Source organism: Hippoglossus stenolepis, chromosome 6, assembly GCF_022539355.2.
Source record: "Hippoglossus stenolepis isolate QCI-W04-F060 chromosome 6, HSTE1.2, whole genome shotgun sequence".
Classification (NCBI taxonomy): domain Eukaryota; kingdom Metazoa; phylum Chordata; class Actinopteri; order Pleuronectiformes; family Pleuronectidae; genus Hippoglossus; species Hippoglossus stenolepis.
In genome coordinates this window covers 24,982,382-25,001,404 of record NC_061488.1, presented here as the reverse complement: position 1 = coordinate 25,001,404, position 19,023 = coordinate 24,982,382, and the positions used below count along the sequence as shown (strand labels likewise).

Genomic DNA, 19,023 nt, shown 5'->3' with positions numbered 1-19,023 from the left:
AACATGATCACCTCTTTGCATAGGCCACCTCTCATCCCCAACAATGGAGCACAGCACACACACAGCACACACACAGGAACAAAACACTTCTCTAGCTTCCCTCTTGATACTGTTCCAGTCTAGAACAAAGATAGGACCTGTTTGGCACACAGTACGAAACAATATCAAACACACATTGTGTCATTATAAAGGGATACATGATTTATTAAATCAAGTCGGTTTCATCTGTACAACAAAAACGGTACATTGTTCCTGATCTCTGGGACAATGTACACAGTCGAGCACGTTTCAGCACTGTCACATGTTGGGTGGAAAGGTAGAAAATATCACACCAGAACAACAGACAAATCTCCACACTATCTCACAACTCATGAGTAGATCGTTTACCATCTGTCACCGTGTTTTCAGTGGTTGTACATTTGTGGCTTGTAGGAGAGATTTCCACACAGGGGAAGTCAGAGCACTATAGGTTAGTAACACACTACTTTTAAAAAACTGTTAAACTAGTTCTGTAGCGAATGCCACTTTTTAGTGCTTAAAACAGCAAGAAGGGCACAGAAAAGTGAGGAAGATTAAGAAATACACTTTAAAATGATGCAAGAATTTTGCAATCTAACTCCACATGGCTCTGTGGAAACTGTCTGCTTCACTGCTCTGATCCTTCTGCAAGTGAAGAGGATTTTCTTTAGAAACTTTCTTAAAAGGTGTTTCGGGAGGGGGAATCTGCTCAGTGTTCGGACACGGTGAGGTGCTGCATCTTCTTGGCCGCATCTTCGGTCACCGCCTTGGTTGTTTTCTCCGGGCTGGGAGCTGGACTAGGTGCTGGACTGGGATTTGGAGTGTTTGCTGCACTGTTGGGATACTCCCTGTTGCCAAATATGATGCTGCCCACTCGCACGTTGGTGGAGCCCACCTCGATCTTCAACAAATGAGAGGAAAGCATGTTTATAGACACATGTTGCAATGACAACTATAAACCTCCTTACACCTCCATACAGTGCCCCAAACACACATTGTAAAGTATACAGTATATATGGAAAAGCCGACAGGGGCTTTTCTTTGCCAGCGGAAATGTAAACAGGCTTTTCATACCTGACTGTCATATGAAGATTTCATATGCAGAAAAAAACTCCTTGTAGGGACTTTAAAATGCATCCTGAATGTGTGTCCTGTGACCAGTGATTGAATCTCACTTCCCTGCTCTATTTGCAAATACTTAATTAAATTCATAACTCATTTGTGATCGTGAAGACCAAGTGATGTTTTTACGCAGTCTGAGTTTGCAGATTTATCCGATGACAGTGTGTGTGTGTGTGTGTAATAAGTGCCAATTCCTAGGTAATTATTCATAGAGTTGAATGAATTCTTGAGGAGGCAGACTTATACAGTTCTAGCAAAATAAAAAGAAGTCGGCCAAAAACAGCCAAAGACTAAGCCAATTGCTGATATACAATATAAATCGTCTTTTCGCCCAGCCATTACCAACCAGCCGGTAGGGGTGGGTAATCTTTAAATTTCAACATATAAAAACGTTAACTCTTAAATATTTAAAAAATCCCTTTGACATTTGCTGTATGATTTGTGTTCAGAATGTATTTTTAAGTGCTAATGAGAAGTGATGCTCACCGCATGCTCAAAGTCTGTGGACATGCCCATGCTGAGTTCCATCTCCTCCAGAGGCAGCTTCAGACTGTCGCACACCTCCTGCCTTCGACTCAGCAGCATCTACAAGACGGGAATATTGCGGAGATTATAATACTGATTTGAAAACAAGATTTCAGAACATGTGATTATTTTTAAACAGCCAATCTTTATACAGATCCTTTAGAGATGTTGAAGTGGGACCATGACGCAAACTAAGCAGGACATTTTATTGTCGATCTGGAAGGTGACATTGATTGTAAATGACTTCGTATGTAGTTTTCTGTCTCTCAGCTGACATATGAGCTCACATCTGTATGATTACAATTAGAAAGATTGCTCTTCAGTTGAAATATGCATATTTGTTTTTTAAATAATTTGTCTTTTCTTGCTGTTTGGTTTCAGTTTAACTTTTCAGATTGGAGTAATGTGTTAGCGGGCTGGGAGGAGTTGCAATTTTCAGAAAAGCACATTTATAATGTCATTTATTTTAGTTAGAGATGAGTGGATGTTACTGATGCTCAGAAGATTGTCAGAGCTCATGTCAAATGGAAAACACGATGACTGACGACGTCCGAAGCTTCAAATGTCACCTGTACTCAAAATACCTGCACTCACACGCAGCTAAACCCTGCTTGTGCTTAGATTTCCTGCAATCCAGCCTCTGCTCTTCTGGTGCTCACGCTGCTTCTGTGCGTGCTTGAAATGTCTGCTCTTGGATTTTTTTCTTCTGATCTAGCATTTTTTGTGCACCAAGTCTGTCGATATTCCCCAACCAATAGAATGTCAGGTGTTGTGATTATGAACAAAATTGACCCGCACTCGTTTTGGTACAGAGTGGAAAGAAACAGGTCGGTGTCTATCTTGTTTTTATAGTTACGAGCGACAGTGTTTACATAATCTCATAGATCCTTGATTTTGCCGCTACACGCTGACCAGGGATCTGCTGGACTCCTGCTCCATGACAGTGTCGTTGTTTTTCTTCAAACATACCGACGGTAGCCAGAGTAATAATAAAGATGTGGAGGGCGCAAGTGCGTGAGCCCGGTTTGAGTAGCTGCATACAGAAGCAGCGTGGGCACAAAGAGAACAGCTGAGGATAAAGCACAGGATATCTAAGCACAAGCAGGGTATACACATATATATATACACATGTGTATATATATATATATATATATACACATATATATATATATTATATACACATATATATATATATATATATATATATATACACATATATATATATATATACACATATATATATATATGACTGCAAGCGCACAGTTCTGAGTAAAAGCATCAACATTTTTTAACACAGAATCAATGTCCTGCTCTCAAACTGAAAGACCACGCCTCTCGAATAAAGGGGAAAAAACCCTCATGCAAAGGTGCTTTTCTCAGTTGACCCATGGTGTGATAAGACATACAGTAAATTTCAATGAAATCAGAACTCAGTGACGGCGGGCCTAAACTATCAATACCAATAATCTTACTTAACATATCTTGGGTATCATAAGCTGTCATAGGCTGTTTGTATCAAATGTATCACTAAAGTTGCTTTCAGACATGCACTGAACTCCAGATAATCTCCTGACATTCTCCGGAGGGGCTGAATGTGAGAGTGAGAGGCTTCACACTTTCTCCTGAGCTTTTCCTGTCAGCCCCATCTTAAGAACTCTGTAGACTGTCCAAATGAGCTGAAGTGAGATCACGTGACAGATCCTAAAAATAAAAAATACAATAAGAAAACAAATATCTCAGGATTGAAAAGGTGTGCCGTACATGGAGAAGACACAGATGAAGATGTCAAGAGAACTTTTGGTGATAGGAGTCGATGCCAGCTGTAAACAACAACATGTGATCTCCGCAGCCAAATTTAGACCTCAGATGTCACGGTGCTTGCTGCAACCGAAGCCGCATGGGGCTTCATTTGCTCGTCATTAGTTTCAGTCAGTGTTTCATTGTTGTTATTAAGAACAACCTGCCCTGAGCTGATTAGGTCTAAAGAACAGATGAATTAATGCAGGATTAGTACATGCAAGCTTTTGCTCATGATTGAAATAAAAATGAGGTTTGGGAGAAATTATTTTTGTACTTGAAAGTCCGGGTTGGGGCCCAGGGTGAGCTTGTAGCCATAGCGCCCGATGGTCATGAGTCCTGAGAGGTGCAGGGCGGAGCACTGGGACACGATGTGCTTCACTGTATTCACTGTCTCCTCTGGTGGGAGGCCATGTTTACCTGCAACCCACATCACACATACTGTGTTAGATCAACTGACTCTGTGCGTACAGTACATGTCTGTGATCAAATCAATACTAACTCTGTTCTCCACTGGTGTTGATCTGCAACATGACCTTTAACCTCTGGGTGCTGGCTCCCCTGATCCTGTGCCATGAGCTGTTGACCTTATCAGCCAGTTTCGCGGAGTCAACCGTCTCCACGAGAAACAGGTTTGGCACAGCTGGGAAAAGAAAGACGAGACTCAGTGCTAAGTTGTTGTTGTTTTCTTTCTTTAAAAAATCCAGCTTTAGAGAGAGGGCGGGAGAGCTGACACACACTTACCCAAAAGTTTGTTGACATTATTCTTCTGTAGATGGCCGATGAAGTGCCACTTGATTTCTGGACAGGATTCTAGAATCTGAATGAGGCAACAAGAAACGCTGTAAAAATATGCAACACACTTGGGTCAGAAGAAATTATTTTGACCTTGTAGAATGTAGAAAACCCACCAGTGGGTCTGAAGCTTTATCCACAAGTTCATTAACCTGGCAGGAGATAATGGAGGAGGTCAGTCTTTACATTATTCCTCAGCTCGGCTCCTCTCAGGAGCTTTTACGTTCATGCTGTGACATTTGGAAAGTTTGGAGTGAAGCAGACCAGCAGCATTTCACACTCACGTAGTTTTCTCCAAAGTTACGCTGCCCTTGTCTGTACGCCTTCACGACCATCTCTGGGGGTTTGGTCTTGCTGACGGCTACAAGACGGGGAGGCACAGCTGGCAGCGTCTGGGGAAGGACAGAACACACACATTTTTCATTTGCCTCACTATATCACTGCGTCACTGGATCACTGTATTACTGGATCACTGCGTCACTGGATCACTGCGTCACTGGATCACTGTATTACTGGATCACTGCGTCACTGGATCACTGTATTACTGGATCACTGAGTCACTGGATCGCTGTATTACTGGATCACTGAGTCACTGGATCGCTGTATTACTGGATCACTGTATTACTGGATCACTGAGTCACTGGATCGCTGTATTACTGGATCACTGTATTACTGGATCACTGCGTCACTGGATCACTGTATTACTGGATCACTGCGTCACTGGATCATTGTTTTACTGGATCACTATTTCTTATATAGCAGCACCACTACATCGCTGTGTTACTGCGCCGGTATATCGCTGTACCACAACACCACTGGATCACCCCTGACCCTAACCCCTGTACTACTACACTACATGCATTACCATGTCACTGTATAACTGTATTACTCTGTCACTTCACTTCAGTTTCACTGGATAGCTGCATGCCTGGATCGCCATATGGCTGTATGACTATCACTGGATCTGTGGCTCACTGCATCACTACAGCACTTTGCTGCTGTATCAGTGTGTGGGGTCTGAAGTGTGAGTCAGCCTCCACAGGATCCTTCAAAACAAATGACGAAGGCGGATTGTGTGTGGCTGCTGCTGTGCTCAGATGCAGCGACACATCAGTCGGTCATCTACTGGCTCACTAACCAACTCATTCCTCAATGCTCTGACCTACATATCATCTCTGATGCCATGTTGTTTTTAAGGAGGAACAAGCTGATATCTCCACGGTCTTTCACACAGAGTGGTGTGAGGGGGAGAGGCTGGTCTACATCAGCCTGTGTCACACGCACATCGTGAACACGTGCACACCAGTAGCTGTCAAGGTGCCACCTGCTCCCACGCGTGTGAAGATGCCTCTACCAGCCGTGCACGGTGTTAGTGCAGCCACGAGCCCGGCTGTCTCCCGTCCGAAGGTTGAGGTGCTGCCTTACATAACGAGTCGTGCCGCCGCAGCCACACTCTCCTCCGGACCCCGAGTGTGGCAGCGACGGCAGCGGTGCCCCCGAGCGGAGCCCGCCGGGCTGCAGTTACCTTGAGCCGCCGTGCCGCCGCCTGGTTCACCCGCTCCACCACCGACTGTACCGCCTTCCCAACCTCGTCCGACATTGCTACTTTCCACATAGCGTCAGGCGGCGACGACAAACGACGTCAAAGAAACTTGTCCGCGATGACGTCAGTCGCCTTTCAAAGTAAGAGTCCGCTGAAAGCAGGAAGTCCACAGTCGAGACGGCGCCCTCTACCGTCCCTGCTTCAGCATTGAGAGTATATACAGGTGCATCTCAATGAATTAGAATATCAGGGAAAAGTTCGTTTATTTCGATAATTCAATTCAAAAAGTGAAACTCATATATTATATAGATTCATTACACACAGAGTGAAATATTGCAAGCGTTTATTTCTTTTAATTTTGATGATTATGGCTTACAGCTAAGGAAAACCCCAAATTCAGTATCTCAGAACATTTGAATATTGTGAAAAAGTTGAATATTGTAGACTCACGATGTCCCACTCTAATCAGATAATTAACTAAAAACACCTGCAAAGGTTTCCTGAGCCTTTAAATGGTCTCTAAGGCTGGTTCAGTAGGATACACAGTCATGGGGAAGACTGCTGACTTGACAGTTGTCCAGAACACAGTCATTGACCCCCTCCACAAGGAGGGTAAGCCACAAAAGGTCATTGCTAAAGACGCTAGCTGTTCACGGAGTGCTGTATCCAAGCATATTCATAGATAGTTGAGTGGAAGGAAAAAGTGTGGTAGAAAAAGGTGCTCAAGCAACAGGGATAACCGCAGCCTTGAGAGGATTGTGAAGCAACGGCCATTCAAGAATTTGGGGGAGATTCACAAGGAGTGGACTGAGACTGGAGTCAGTGCATCAAGAGCCACCACGCACAGACGTATCCAGGACATTGGCTACAACTGTCAAGCCACTCCTCGTGTCAAGCCACTCCTGAACCAGAGACAACGTCAGAAGCATGTTACCTGGGCTAAGGAGAAAAAGGACTGGACTGTTGCTCAGTGGTCCAAAGTCCTCTTTTCAGATGAAAGTAAATTTTGCATTTCATTTAAAAATCAAGGTCCCAGAGTCTGGAAGAAGAGTGGAGAGGCACAGAATCCAAGTTGCTTGAAGTCCAGTGTGAAGTTTCCACAGTCTGTGATGATTTGGGGATTCATGTCATCTGCTGGTGTTGGTCCACTGTGTGTTATCAAGTCCAAAGTCAACGCAGCCATCTACCAGGAAATTCCTTCCGCTGACAAGGTTTATGGAGATGCTGATTTCATTTTCCAGCAGGACTTGGCACCTGCCCACACTGCCAAATGTACCAGTACCTGGTTTAATGACCATGGTATCACTGTGCTTGATTGGCCAGCAAACTCGCCTGACCTGAACCCCATAGAGAATCGATGGGGTATTGTCAAGAGGAAGATGAGAGACACCAGACCCAACAAGGCAGACGAGCTGAAGGCCGCTATCAAAGCACCCTGGGCTTCCATAACACCTCAGCAGTGCCACAGGCTGATGGCCTCCATGCTACGCTGCATTGATGCAGTAATTCATGCAAAAGGAGCCCCGACCAAGTATTGAGTGCTTATATATATGAACATACTTTTCAGTAGGCTGACATTTCTGTATTCAAAATCCTTTGTTTTATTGGTCTTATGTAATATTCAAATTTTCTGAGATACTGAATTTGGGGTTTTCATTAGCTGTAAGCCATAATCATCAAAATTAAAAGAAATAAAAACTTGAAATATTTCACTCTGTGTGTAATGAATCTATATAATATACGAGTTTCACTTTTTGAATTGAATTATCGAAATAAATGAACTTTTCCCTGATATTCAAATTTATTGAGATGCACCTGTATATACACACTCACCGGCCACTTTATTAGGTACACCTTGCTAGTTCCGGGTTGGACCCCCTTTTGCCTTCAGAACTGCCTTAATTCTTCGTAGCATAGATTCAACAAGGCATTTAAACGATGCTCAATTGGCCCAAAGTGTGCCAAGAAAATATCCCCCACACCATTACACCACCACCACCAGCCTGAACCGTTGATACAAGGCAGGATGGATCCATGCTTTCATGTTGTTTACGCCAAATTCTGACCCTACCATCTGAATGTCGCAGCTGAAATCGAGACTCGTCAGACCAGGCAACGTTTTCCAATCTTCTATTGTCCAATGTTGGTGAGCCTGTGCGAATTGTAGCCTCAGTTTCCTGTTCTTAGCTGACAGGAGTGGCACCCGGTGTGGTCTTCTGCTGCTGTAGCCCATCTGGGTTCGACGTGCTGTGTGTTCAGAGATGGTGTGCTGCATACCTTGGTTGTAACGAGTGGTTATTGGAGTTACTGTTTCTATCATCTCGAACCACTCTGCCCATTCTCCTCTGACCTCTGACATCAACAAGGCATTTTCGTCCACACAACTGCCGCTCACTGGATATTGACTCTTTTTCGGACCATTCTCTGTAAACCCTAGAGATGGTTGTGTGCGTGAAAAATCCCAGTAGATCAGCAGTTTTTGAAATACTCAGACCAGCCCGTCTGGCACCAACAACCATGCCACGTTCAAAGTCACTTAAATCCCCTTTCTTCCCCATTCTGATGCTCGGTTTGAACTTCAGCAAGTCGTCTTCACCACGTCTAGATGCCTAAATGCATTGAGGTGCTGCCATGTGATTGGCTGATTAGCTATTTGTGTTAACAAGCAATTGAAAAGGTGTGCCTAATAAAGTGGCCGGTGTGTGTATATATATGTATATATATATATATATATAGAGAGAGAGAGAGAGATATATCATATTCTTGACTGACTGTTATGTTTATTAAAGGTACAGAAGTTGTTTCTGAGACGCTTTATATCTTATTTGATGACGTGAAGTGGACCACGTCCCGATCAATACATTGGTCTGATAAAAAGGAAAGAAAGAAAAACAAGGAGACATCCACCGTCCAGCAGACATTATAACCTGAAGTTAGCGAGCGAGTCATGCAATAGAGTATTACAGTGAGTGACAGCCCACTTTAAGAACAAACTAATTTAATTTCCCATTTTCTCCATGACATTTGATTCACAGAAAATTTTTTACATATTGGAAAATGGGAAAAAGGCAATGGTACAAGACTGAGTACATAATTATTGTAAAGTGAAGGAACTATGCATCCCATACACCAATGCACGTACACTTCCCCAAAAATGTCAACGTGTTGAGGCAGTATCTGGATCAGTGCACTGGTCCATGGCTGGCTCACTCCCCCCCACAAACACTGCACCACTGTGTAACTACATCACAGTCCCATTGCATCAGTCTGTAGCTGCGTTCATTGTATTGCTGCATTAGTGTATCGCAAAACTCCTTCAAGGTGTTCTTGAGATATCATCTTTGTGAGATCACAGCAACCTTGCTCTTTGTCCACTCAATTTTTCATCGGGTCCCCATTGAGGACAAGTGAATATCTGCACCAAATAAAAAATTAAAAAATCACGTTGTTCTTGAGATCATATTTACAAAGGTTGGACGGAAGAAAAAACAGAAACATAATGCCTTTGGCTGTCACTGACACAAATACATTAATATTCATCTAAATGTTCCAAAGAATGTTTCACCTTAAACTTCACACCTTTGTAGGGCCGTCTGTCTTCTTCTCACTAAACTTTTCACATACTGAATATACAGTTTTAAGTCTTGTCCTCCTAAGAAAATGATGTCAATACAAAAAGCAGTTGAGCTGGAGCTGCAGGTCTGCGGATCTGGGAAGAGCATCCAGATAAATAAACTAATGTCTCCTTGATCACAAACAAAGCCATGGCTTAAGTGAGATGCTGTTAAGATTTAGAGACACCTTCAGACAATATTCTGTGGTTGTGGTAATGCAGTGTACGTTCGAAACTGAATCAACAAACAAAATACAAAGAAAACTGATTTATTAACACATACACTATTCAAAATAGAAAATAGAAAAAAAAACGTCCTCGTCAGTGGAAATCAGACATCTGATAATTCCAAGACACGATCAGCTCTGCCTCTTTCGAACAAAACACGTGACTAAAGGGGAAACAGAATGTAAAAAGGTGTGGGTCTTTCTCTCCTCCATCTGCATCCAGCTCCCCCTCTATCATACTCGCTCCAAGGCCTCCAGCATGATGATGCTGTTTCCCCGTATGACCTGTGAGAAATGAGACCACAGTTATGTTAAATATTATTTACATGTTGAAGTGTTTCTGAGTAAAATGATGACATTTCAAATTGGTCGTACTATTGCTGTACCATATCTTCAATTGTGTCAGCATTTAAACCCTGAACATTGTTGCTGTAACCATATCAGGCTAATTTAACAAGGATATGCCCTTTTTCACAGAAGATACTTTGACTTTCCACAGCAGGAAAAGCACAGCTGCCACAACATCTGCTTTCCATTTAGGTCTCACAGTGTCGAGCAGAGGGGATATCATTAATGAATGAACAAAGCAATGATTTGTCTTATCAATTACACCAGTGTCTGCTGTGAAAAACATCCATTCCAAGAAATCCAAATTGAATCTATGCAGACCACAGACAACACGGTGTCAAACCAATGCATCCAAAGCCTGATATACTTTACTCCTCCACTGTTGTCGTGCTGGTTGGTGTGGGGTGTTTAGGCAATAATCAGGATTAGAGTCCTTTAATATTGGTTATCTGCCAATGCAGACTTCATTCCATTAATATGCACTTTAACAGCTGGAAAGCCACTTACCACCATGCCGATGCTGTTCTGTTGTCCTCCAGGGCCCATCTCCAGACAGTCATCCATCACCAGGTTCATAAATGGGTCGAACCCTCGAAGGATGCCCTGCACGTGTCTGCCTCCATTCAACTTCACTAAAGGACAGAAAGAGAAGAAACTGTGAGAAATATATTCCATGTTTGTTTAATTCAGAAGTTTACTCTCGTCTTGATTTTGTTGGTATTAAGCACTTCACATAGGGGTTAAAGTTTAAATATCTGCAATCTATAGAAAATTAACGCATAATTTTCTGTTTCAATCTTTATTCAAAGTAAATATGACCCTTTCTGCTCTTCGTTATGTTTTGAAATGTAACAGTACCTGTGGTTTTCTGAATGTCATGTCCTGAAATTATAATTTTAGGGAATCAGTCCAAAGAAAAGGTTTTTGGGATAGATTTAATTCACATTAATTTGGGATTAGATTCCAACAATGAACATAGCTACCAGCATGTTTTCAGAGTTGCTTTATATGCTGCACAACCCTTGATGAGACTTTGAGGGACTGATCCCTAATGGCAACATACTTAAGAGCAATGATCAAGAGTTATGACTGGAGGTGACAAAAATAACTGATGATGTAAACTAACCGGGTTATAACTACCACTGTGCACATTTTCTCTTTTTGTTGTTATTATTGTTTGTGTTCTTGTTTAATGGGGTTTCATTGTCTTGTCTTACCCGTAGGTCTTTGTGTTGTATCACCCAATCTTGAAACATTTTATATATCCAAGGTTAAAGGTTCAGTGTGTAGAATTTAGTGACATCTAGTGGTAAAGTTGCATGTTTCAGCTTAATACCCCTCCCCTTCCAAACATGAAAGAGAACCTGTGGTCTTCTTCTAAAAACAACATGGCATCAGAGATGATATGTAGGTCATAAAATCTAAAAAAGTGTTTAGTTTGTCCAGTTTATTTCATAAATACATTTTGATTATATTTTAACAGCATCAATTAAATATCCACTAACACTAACCCTGTCAATCAAAAAATGTTTGATATATGATTATTCATCAATACTCTGATTCCATCTACTAGAATGTCAGTCTAGTGCTTTTCTGTCCAGCTGTAAATATCAGCTGACCTCTGGGTCTCAGACTGCTGACTGATTAGTCCTCTAAGGAACCAATGTACCCAAATAATGGCACTTGAATGTAGTGCAGCTGTGTGGAGGCCTCTGCATCTCTTATATTTATCCCCTTATTCATTCAGGCTTTTTTCTTTCTGGTCCGTCTGAACATTCGGTTCGAGACTTTATTCCCTTTTTAACGACTAAACTGTTACGGTATTCAGCAGTGACTTGTTAGCTGCAGCCCCGAGGCTCTGAACCAACTGAGCAGATGAAGCTCATGTTCAATGGCCATTTAAAACCCGGGAAGAGGCTCCTTCCGTGTGCTGTACTCGATGATACTCACATGAAAGCTTCTTGTCCATGAACCTGGGAGAGAAAACATAACATTAGCTTTATTTCGTCACGCTCGCATTTCATACAGAACTGAATCCGGGCAGGTTAGCTAGCATTAGCTCGTTTAACTTAGCAAACAGGGCTATATACAATACTATACAATACTAAACAAAAACTACACAAAACCTGCTGGTGTGAAAATATTTATTTGTACAACTCACTTCTTCAGCTCGGGCGGGTGTGCTTTGCTCATTGTTTCTTGTTTCTCAACACGCCGACGCTCACTCGTATGAAGATCGTTTCACAAAACCGCGGAAGGAAAGCGTGCACTGGGAAACCGGAACCTAAACAGCACACTTCCGCCACGGGCGTTGGGTTGTTACTGCTAGATAGTGCCTCCATGTGGCCTGGAAGAGGCAGGACTGGAAATGTTTTATCGAAAAAACATGACTTGTGTTTGTTATTGATCATTTTCTAAGCATAGAAATAATCACACCCAAGTGACAGAGTAAAGTGGTCAAGAATTGTCTGACGAATATGAGATGACTTCTTATTTTGGCAGATATTTAACGGAGGCAGGGAGATGACAAGACCTTATCTTCTCCACAATAGATTCGATGAGAGCTGCCTGGTATCTGAAGCAGACATTTTGTAATTAAGAGTGAGAACATTTCGTTTCCTATTTTATCTGTGCTTCTCTCGACCCACAAACAGCTACATTTATCGATTTATTTTAAATATGGAGGGAAGTCTCTTTAAATAGAAAGGTCTGAAGCTGTGTTCCCACCACTAGTGCCCCACCAGTCAGTCATCCTTCTCCAGTTAATGTAGATTCTAACACGTTAGCAAAGAATGGTCAGTGTAAGGGAATAGTCACACAAGCGGAAATGTTTCAGTGACGAACCTTCACATCTAATCCGTGTGTGCGAGAGGGCGAAGAAAACATTTGGTGAACTTTGACTCGCGATATAGGCGTCCTGTATTTGTGAGTGGGCCTTAAAGGTCCAGTGTGTAAGATTTAGGTGAAAGATCTATAGACACAAATTTAATATAAAATAATCCTAGTGATGTTTTCACTAGTGTGTTTTATCTAAATTATACAAATTGTTGTTTTATTTACCCTAGAATGGGACTTTATATTGGGGGGGTCGCCTCTATGGAGACCACCATTTTTCTTGTAGTAGCCCAGACTGGACAAACTAAACACCCTTTGAGTTTTTATGAAAACTGAAGGTTACCACAGGTTCTCTTCCATGTCTGGAAGGGGAGGATGAGGTGAGGGTTTTAGCTGCAACATGTAACTTCACCACTAGATGTCACTAAATTCTACACACTGCAACTTCAATGAACTGTTTAGTCTGTCAACAATCGCCTGCACTACTCTAACTCCAAACTTTCAAAAATGTACTCTAATGTGGTGGATAGCTGCAATAGATGTCATAATTCACCAGCAGATCTTACTCACATGTTTTGGATCTGTCCACAACTTACTGGGACAAAGTATTCAAAGTAATATCAGACTCCCTCAGTCTTAATCTCCTTCCCAACGCCTGGATGTGCATCTTTGGTGTTCAGGGTGACGAAGACAAAACTTTAATAAATAAACACAAAAACATAATTGCATTCTCAACCTTTTTGGCACGAAGGAGAATCTTATTGGAAGTTGGAAGTCACATCATCCCCCAAATGTTTCTATGTGGTTGAGGGATTTGATGTTCTTCTTAAATTTTGAGAAAATGTAATTCTCGCTGCGGGGTCATCCTGAGACATTCAAATCCATTTGGAGTCCGATCATACAATACTTTGACAAATTGAAGACTCTCTCTTTAGATTCATAAACCTTTTCCGTTTCCCTTGGACTTTCCTTTTCCTTTTTTTATTTAATTATTATTATTATTATTATTATTATTATTATTGTGTGTGTATGTTTTTATTTTTCCTTTGTTTTTAAACAATTCCATCCTGTAATTTGTTAACTTATTTTGCTTAGACTCCTTGAGTTATTAATATGGCAATGTACTTTCTGCATCGAGGCAGTGTGATCTGTTTTGGGGTGGGGGGGAGAAAATTAAAAAATTACATGTACGTTGTATTATTGCATTCCTTGTGCTTTTGAGAATAAAAAAAAAATAGACTGTCAACAATGTAGAGAAAGTAATTTCATGGTAAGTTCTCAGGATCGTTCAGACTTCCCAGTTTAACAGCATGACAAAGAAACTCAGAAAGAAAACAGTTTTTGATACGTTTTAATAATAATATTTATCTACAAAGAGTCAAACAAAAAGAGCTTGAAAAAGTGGAAGATTCCAAAACTATTAACTGATTTTCTATATTTTCACAGTAGCTCTTTGAAAACAGTAGCTGAAAACCCTTTATAACAAACAAACTAAAGAAAAATTCCTGTTGATCCTTTTCATTAACCAAGCACACGCATTACTCATCCCACAGACCAATGGTCTATCATTTTGCATATTGAGGTAATATTACCAGAGTTTAAGCCAGCTAAAAAGGCAGGCCATATTGAGAGGCATTGGGCTGGGTAAAATTATCTGCGTCAGCCATGTGGATTTCAAAGAATAGCTGAAACAGTGCATAAAAATGCTCAATTTACATTTCCCCTTCTGGTATCGCTCTTGCAAATACCACACAAATATTAACCAGGCTCGACCATGACCCTGTATGACATGAAAACAAGTAATGGCAAACAACACATCTGGCAGTGCTTTGACTTCTTTCCTCATTTCTATTACTTTCAGATTAGTCAACAGGTCTAAATGTAAATCAACAGGGAAATCTGTCATTAGGATCATTCCCATGTCAGATTCAGACTATTTAAGAATCACACTGTTGTTTTGGCAATTTTCTTTAGCCTATCACACTACCACAAATTTCAGTGTATTTCGCTAAGAATAATAGAGAAACAAAACAAAAAAACCTGTAGACAACTTTACACATAGGTGATCCATCTCAGTGAACGTGTTGGCTTTATGTTTCGTCAAAATGTTGTTAGTTATATGTTGTAATGAAGCTGAAACTCAGGAAGCTGTTTTCAGACATACAATTAACTCCAGATAATCTACTGACATTCTCTGGGGGGCTGGATGTGAAATCGCAATTGTCAGAGTGAGAGCCGGTCAGTCCCCTAGTGAGAAGTCAGGAGGATCCTTCGCAGGATTCACAGGGAGTGTCTGTTAATGACGACAGATGCAAAAATGGGGGAAAAAATGAATAAATCAAAAAGGATACAAATGTTTCAGGATGAAAATGCCATACACATAGAAGACACCGACAAAGAAGTCTATCTGTCTGAAAACAGCTTTGGAGATGGCTGCTTAACAACATACACAGTATCCCTTTTGTAATTTTTGGGAAAACATTAGCTTCCAGGGTCATTCAATTTCCCAACAGAACAACTGGTCCTGTCTGAGATCTGTCCCACAGACACAACATCAATCTTCAGTTTTCAAATACAAAAACATGCAGCGATAGCATTAAACAGTAACTAAATGGCCACTATAGAAAACATTAGAAATAATATTGAATTAAAGAATTATTTAGAAAAATGATTAAGTAAATTTGATTTATACTAATAGACTCTGGGATCGGCCTTTATCAACCAATTTCTTCAACCTTTGCTATGTTGGTGTGAATAAATTAAATTAAATCCGTGGACCAATTAAAGCCAGATGCTCTGAGCGCTCAGTGAATGAACTGGTTAATCAACAAGAATTCCCCCTCATCCCTCTCGGCTCTCTGGCCCTTCAAGGCAAAAAAGGTAAATCGCTGATGACATTTAAACTGGATGTCAGACTTTCCTGGCCTGCTGCATGTAGGCCTCTGTGAGGCTGTCCTCCTCCACCCTGACTCGCAGGTGCTCCTGACAGTGTTCTAGGAAAGAGTCCATGGCTGAGAATCCCTGCTGACAGGGCACACAGTGGTACAGCCTGTGCCTCTTTGAGCCCGGCCATTTACAGGTGTCCATCTCGTTTGTGCACACACTGCAGTGCCTTCTCTTCACACACGACTGGTGGAGCTCCATGTGCTCCCAGAGCTTGGACTGCAGAGAGAAAACCTCTGCACAGGAGGGGCATGGGAACTCTCTCTCTTCTTCCTCCTCCTCATCCTCCTCCTCTGCCTCCCCCTCCTTCACTTCAGGCACTTCCTTGCATCTCCTCACATCAATCTCCTTAATCTCTAAACTGGGCACTTTCCTGGGCCTCCCTCGTCCAGGCTTTACCGTCGTATCTTTTAAGTCGGCTTTCACATTGTTTGGTCTTTTTTCTGGTAACCCGTCTTTGGCAGTGCTTCCTTCAGACCCGCCTTTGTCATCGAGTGAAGATACGCTTGAGGTTGTGTGCCATCTGTAATGTGCCTTAAGTGACAAATGATGGAAGAAGACTTTGCCGCAGACCTTACACGGATTCCCATGTCCTCTCCAGCGCCTTTTGACGACTGGCTTCGGGTCTCTCCTAGTACTTTTCTCTCTGCTGTGCTTCTCTTTCCTGTGCATGTAGAGCTTAGAGGTGCTCCTGAAAACCATGTCACAAGAGCGACATTTCAGAAACTTCTTTTTGGATTTGGAATTTTTATTTGGATCTTCATTGTCATCTTCTTCTTTCCTCATTTCTCCACCGGTACGTTCTCCTTTGGTCTTTTGTCGCTTTGGGGCCATCGACTGCTCCTCAGAGTGGTTACACCGCTTGTGGCGTTGCAGACCAGCCTCTGTACGGAAGCTTCTTGAACAGAATTGGCACACACGGACAGCTCTGCTGCTGGGCCCTGGGGTGTCTGAGGAGTCAGAGCGGGTTGTGTCTCCCTCAGAAACTGGAGGAGAATCATCTGGAAGGCTGCTCGCATCAACTCCATCTGATGGGGATGGTGGTTCACTGCAGCCAGCCTGCTGATGCTGCAGCAGGGCCTGCTTCTGGCTGAAGCCTCTCCCACAGGGAGCACATGCGTAAGGGCTGCTGTCCAGGAGGTGAAGGGAATTTTCCTGTGGCCTGCCGGGATCTGAGGTGTGATGCGTGCATGAAGGGCACGGAGAGCCACGCCGTGACTCTCCACAACAAAGTTCACACGGAGAGGAATCACCATCGCACTTATGTAGCTGCAAGGACGACCGCAGGGAGAACTCCTGCCCACAGGAGGGACACCGGTGAGGTTTGGGTAATGAGTGTTTTAATTCTTGGTGGTGCAACAGATCGGTTGCATACGGGAAACTCTTGCCACACTCTGGACAAACATAAGCGTGCAGGTGGGACGATCGCTGCCTCTGGGTCTGTGTGGGCTGTTTGGTGTCTGCCCGAGCGATGAAGCTGGCGAGCCGGGACAGAGTGTCTGTTGCTGTCGTGGAGCGACTGAACGACTCCGGGGTCCTTGTGGTGCTCCAGCTCACTCCATCCATCCTCCTTTTCACCAGGCTTCTCTCCAGCAGACGTTTAAGTCATCAGCCTGAAAACTGCACAAGTACAAGAGACTAAATTCAAGATGCAGCAGTGTTTTAAAAAGATAATAATTCAACATGAGAGCTACCAAGCTGCTAATCCCCGACAGTGAAGTCCGGACAGCAGCTAGCCAAGTTTGTTGGGGAAACGCAACTACTTGTTGGCTTGATGCTCGACAGTGTCGATGTTATCTCCTCAGGTGAATAACACCTGAATGTACGAGCAGTAGACACGGCGGTGAGCCCGCGCTACTTTGTACAGGCAGACTGCGTGTTCGGCTAACGTTAGCTCGAAGCTAGCTGAGCTAATAAAGCTAATAAAAGCTCACTTCCCTTTAGCTCGACTTACCTCCGCTCTCCGTCAGACTCACTGCAGCACTGCAGCTGCGAAGGGCCGCGCGGTTCGTCGTGTTAACGCTCGGTGTCGGACTGACATGGCTGCGAAAGTGAAACACAAGTTTGTTTGTCCGGAGGGGGGCTTCACCAGCGAGCTGTTGGGGTCACTTCCGGTACGTCACTTATCACTTTATTTATTTCACTTTATTATATATATATATATATATATATATATATTGTGTGTGTGTGTGTGTGTATATAAAGTTGTAAAATTGATATAGAAGAACAGGGACCTCCTCCATATATATATATATCGCATAAATAAAGTTCAGCAGTTTTTTGGCTATTTTCCTCTCAAGAATTTGTATTACAATGCAATGTCTATTATGTAGACTGTAAATAGAGGCTGTGTTTTCATGTACTTATGTATTACACATTTTCTCAGAATAGCATTCAACAGCAAATCATAATTTTTATCCTCCACTATGATTCCAAATGTAACCATATTTGACCTGAGAAAGAGATTGGAGTTTAGGTTCCAGCCAGGTGTACATATCACACCAGAATGTACAGTTGGAAACTTAATGCCTTATGAGATGTTTATGTTTAAAATGTTCTTAAAATTATGTAAAACAATATGATAAGATTATTAGGCAATCCCACAGCCTATAATCACAATGTCTTATAACTAGTTTCAAAGTAATGAAGATCTGCGTCTTCCTCAACTTTTGGACAATATACATGCTCTCACTAATTGTTACTGACAACTGGCTCCACTATCAACTCTGGGACTTCTTATACTGGAAAAGAAATGTAATTATTTTGTAAGAAACTATCTCTCTGAAATAATGTTCCCAAAATAAAACATATTTCACAAATTTGATAAGAAAATCAATAAAAAGACTGAGTAATGCATTTAACATTCCCTATTCCCCAAGAAATGAAAACACTAATAACACAATCTTTTATCCTTCAAAATATTTTTTGGGGTTTCATTTTAGTATTAATGATAGTGTATGCTCATTTTGCAAAAGTACTATTGAAACAACGCACCATAATGTTTTGTTATGCAGTGTACGCTCATTCTGACTTAATATTCTCAAATGGTTGAGATAAAACATCGGTTCTTTTCCAGCTTCTATCTCTAAAGACCATTTAACACAGGTATGATCTTACCAAACAATAATGAGGAACTGTGTTGTATCTACTTCTATGTCTGGCAAGAATAAAATCCTGAAATCATCGCTCAAATTAGACTTCGAACAAAAGCACCAAAATCACTTAATATTATAAATAAAATCCCAACTTTGAGATTT

General features: G+C 41.9%; 3 protein-coding genes across 3 annotated transcripts; all 3 read right to left on the bottom strand.

The window, feature by feature from the left end:
* Window positions 1-180: 180 nt before the first annotated feature.
* LOC118110547 (pyridoxal phosphate binding protein) lies at window positions 181-5,939 on the bottom strand. The gene is made up of 8 exons (XM_035158400.2): window positions 5,783-5,939; window positions 4,542-4,649; window positions 4,374-4,409; window positions 4,207-4,282; window positions 3,965-4,105; window positions 3,740-3,882; window positions 1,627-1,725; window positions 181-919 (listed from the first exon to the last, which is right to left on the bottom strand). Exons 1-8 carry the CDS (start codon window positions 5,870-5,872, stop codon window positions 728-730), a joined length of 885 nt encoding a protein of 294 aa, XP_035014291.1. The 5' UTR covers window positions 5,873-5,939; the 3' UTR covers window positions 181-727.
* Window positions 5,940-9,666: 3,727 nt separating this feature from the next.
* snrpg (small nuclear ribonucleoprotein polypeptide G) lies at window positions 9,667-12,304 on the bottom strand. Its single transcript, XM_035160387.2, has 4 exons — window positions 12,150-12,304; window positions 11,939-11,961; window positions 10,496-10,620; window positions 9,667-9,925 (listed from the first exon to the last, which is right to left on the bottom strand). Exons 1-4 carry the CDS (start codon window positions 12,179-12,181, stop codon window positions 9,875-9,877), a joined length of 231 nt encoding a protein of 76 aa, XP_035016278.1. The 5' UTR covers window positions 12,182-12,304; the 3' UTR covers window positions 9,667-9,874.
* A 1,854-nt stretch (window positions 12,305-14,158) lies between these two features.
* On the bottom strand, window positions 14,159-17,874 carry si:ch211-148l7.4 (uncharacterized protein LOC563603 homolog). The gene is made up of 2 exons (XM_035158741.2): window positions 17,721-17,874; window positions 14,159-17,386 (listed from the first exon to the last, which is right to left on the bottom strand). Exon 2 carries the CDS (start codon window positions 17,330-17,332, stop codon window positions 15,734-15,736), a length of 1,599 nt encoding a protein of 532 aa, XP_035014632.1. The 5' UTR covers window positions 17,333-17,386; window positions 17,721-17,874; the 3' UTR covers window positions 14,159-15,733.
* Window positions 17,875-19,023: the final 1,149 nt, after the last annotated feature.

Excerpts from the sequence above, each read along its gene's own strand:
- LOC118110547 (XM_035158400.2), bottom strand. The coding sequence starts at position 5,872 with ATGTGGAAAGTAGCAATGTCGGACGAGGTTGGGAAGGCGGTACAGTCG. Across the intron at positions 4,410-4,541 it reads GTAACTTTGGAGAAAACTAC|GTTAATGAACTTGTGGATAA; the intron begins GTGAGTGTGAAA and ends ATCTCCTGCCAG. Across the intron at positions 4,106-4,206 it reads TAATGTCAACAAACTTTTGG|CTGTGCCAAACCTGTTTCTC; the intron begins GTAAGTGTGTGT and ends TTCTTTTCCCAG.
- snrpg (XM_035160387.2), bottom strand. The coding sequence starts at position 12,181 with ATGAGCAAAGCACACCCGCCCGAGCTGAAGAA. Across the intron at positions 11,962-12,149 it reads CACCCGCCCGAGCTGAAGAA|GTTCATGGACAAGAAGCTTT; the intron begins GTGAGTTGTACA and ends TTTCTCTCCCAG. Across the intron at positions 10,621-11,938 it reads CATGGACAAGAAGCTTTCAT|TGAAGTTGAATGGAGGCAGA; the intron begins GTGAGTATCATC and ends TCTGTCCTTTAG.
- si:ch211-148l7.4 (XM_035158741.2), bottom strand. The coding sequence starts at position 17,332 with ATGGATGGAGTGAGCTGGAGCACCACAAGGACCCCGGAGTCGTTCAGT.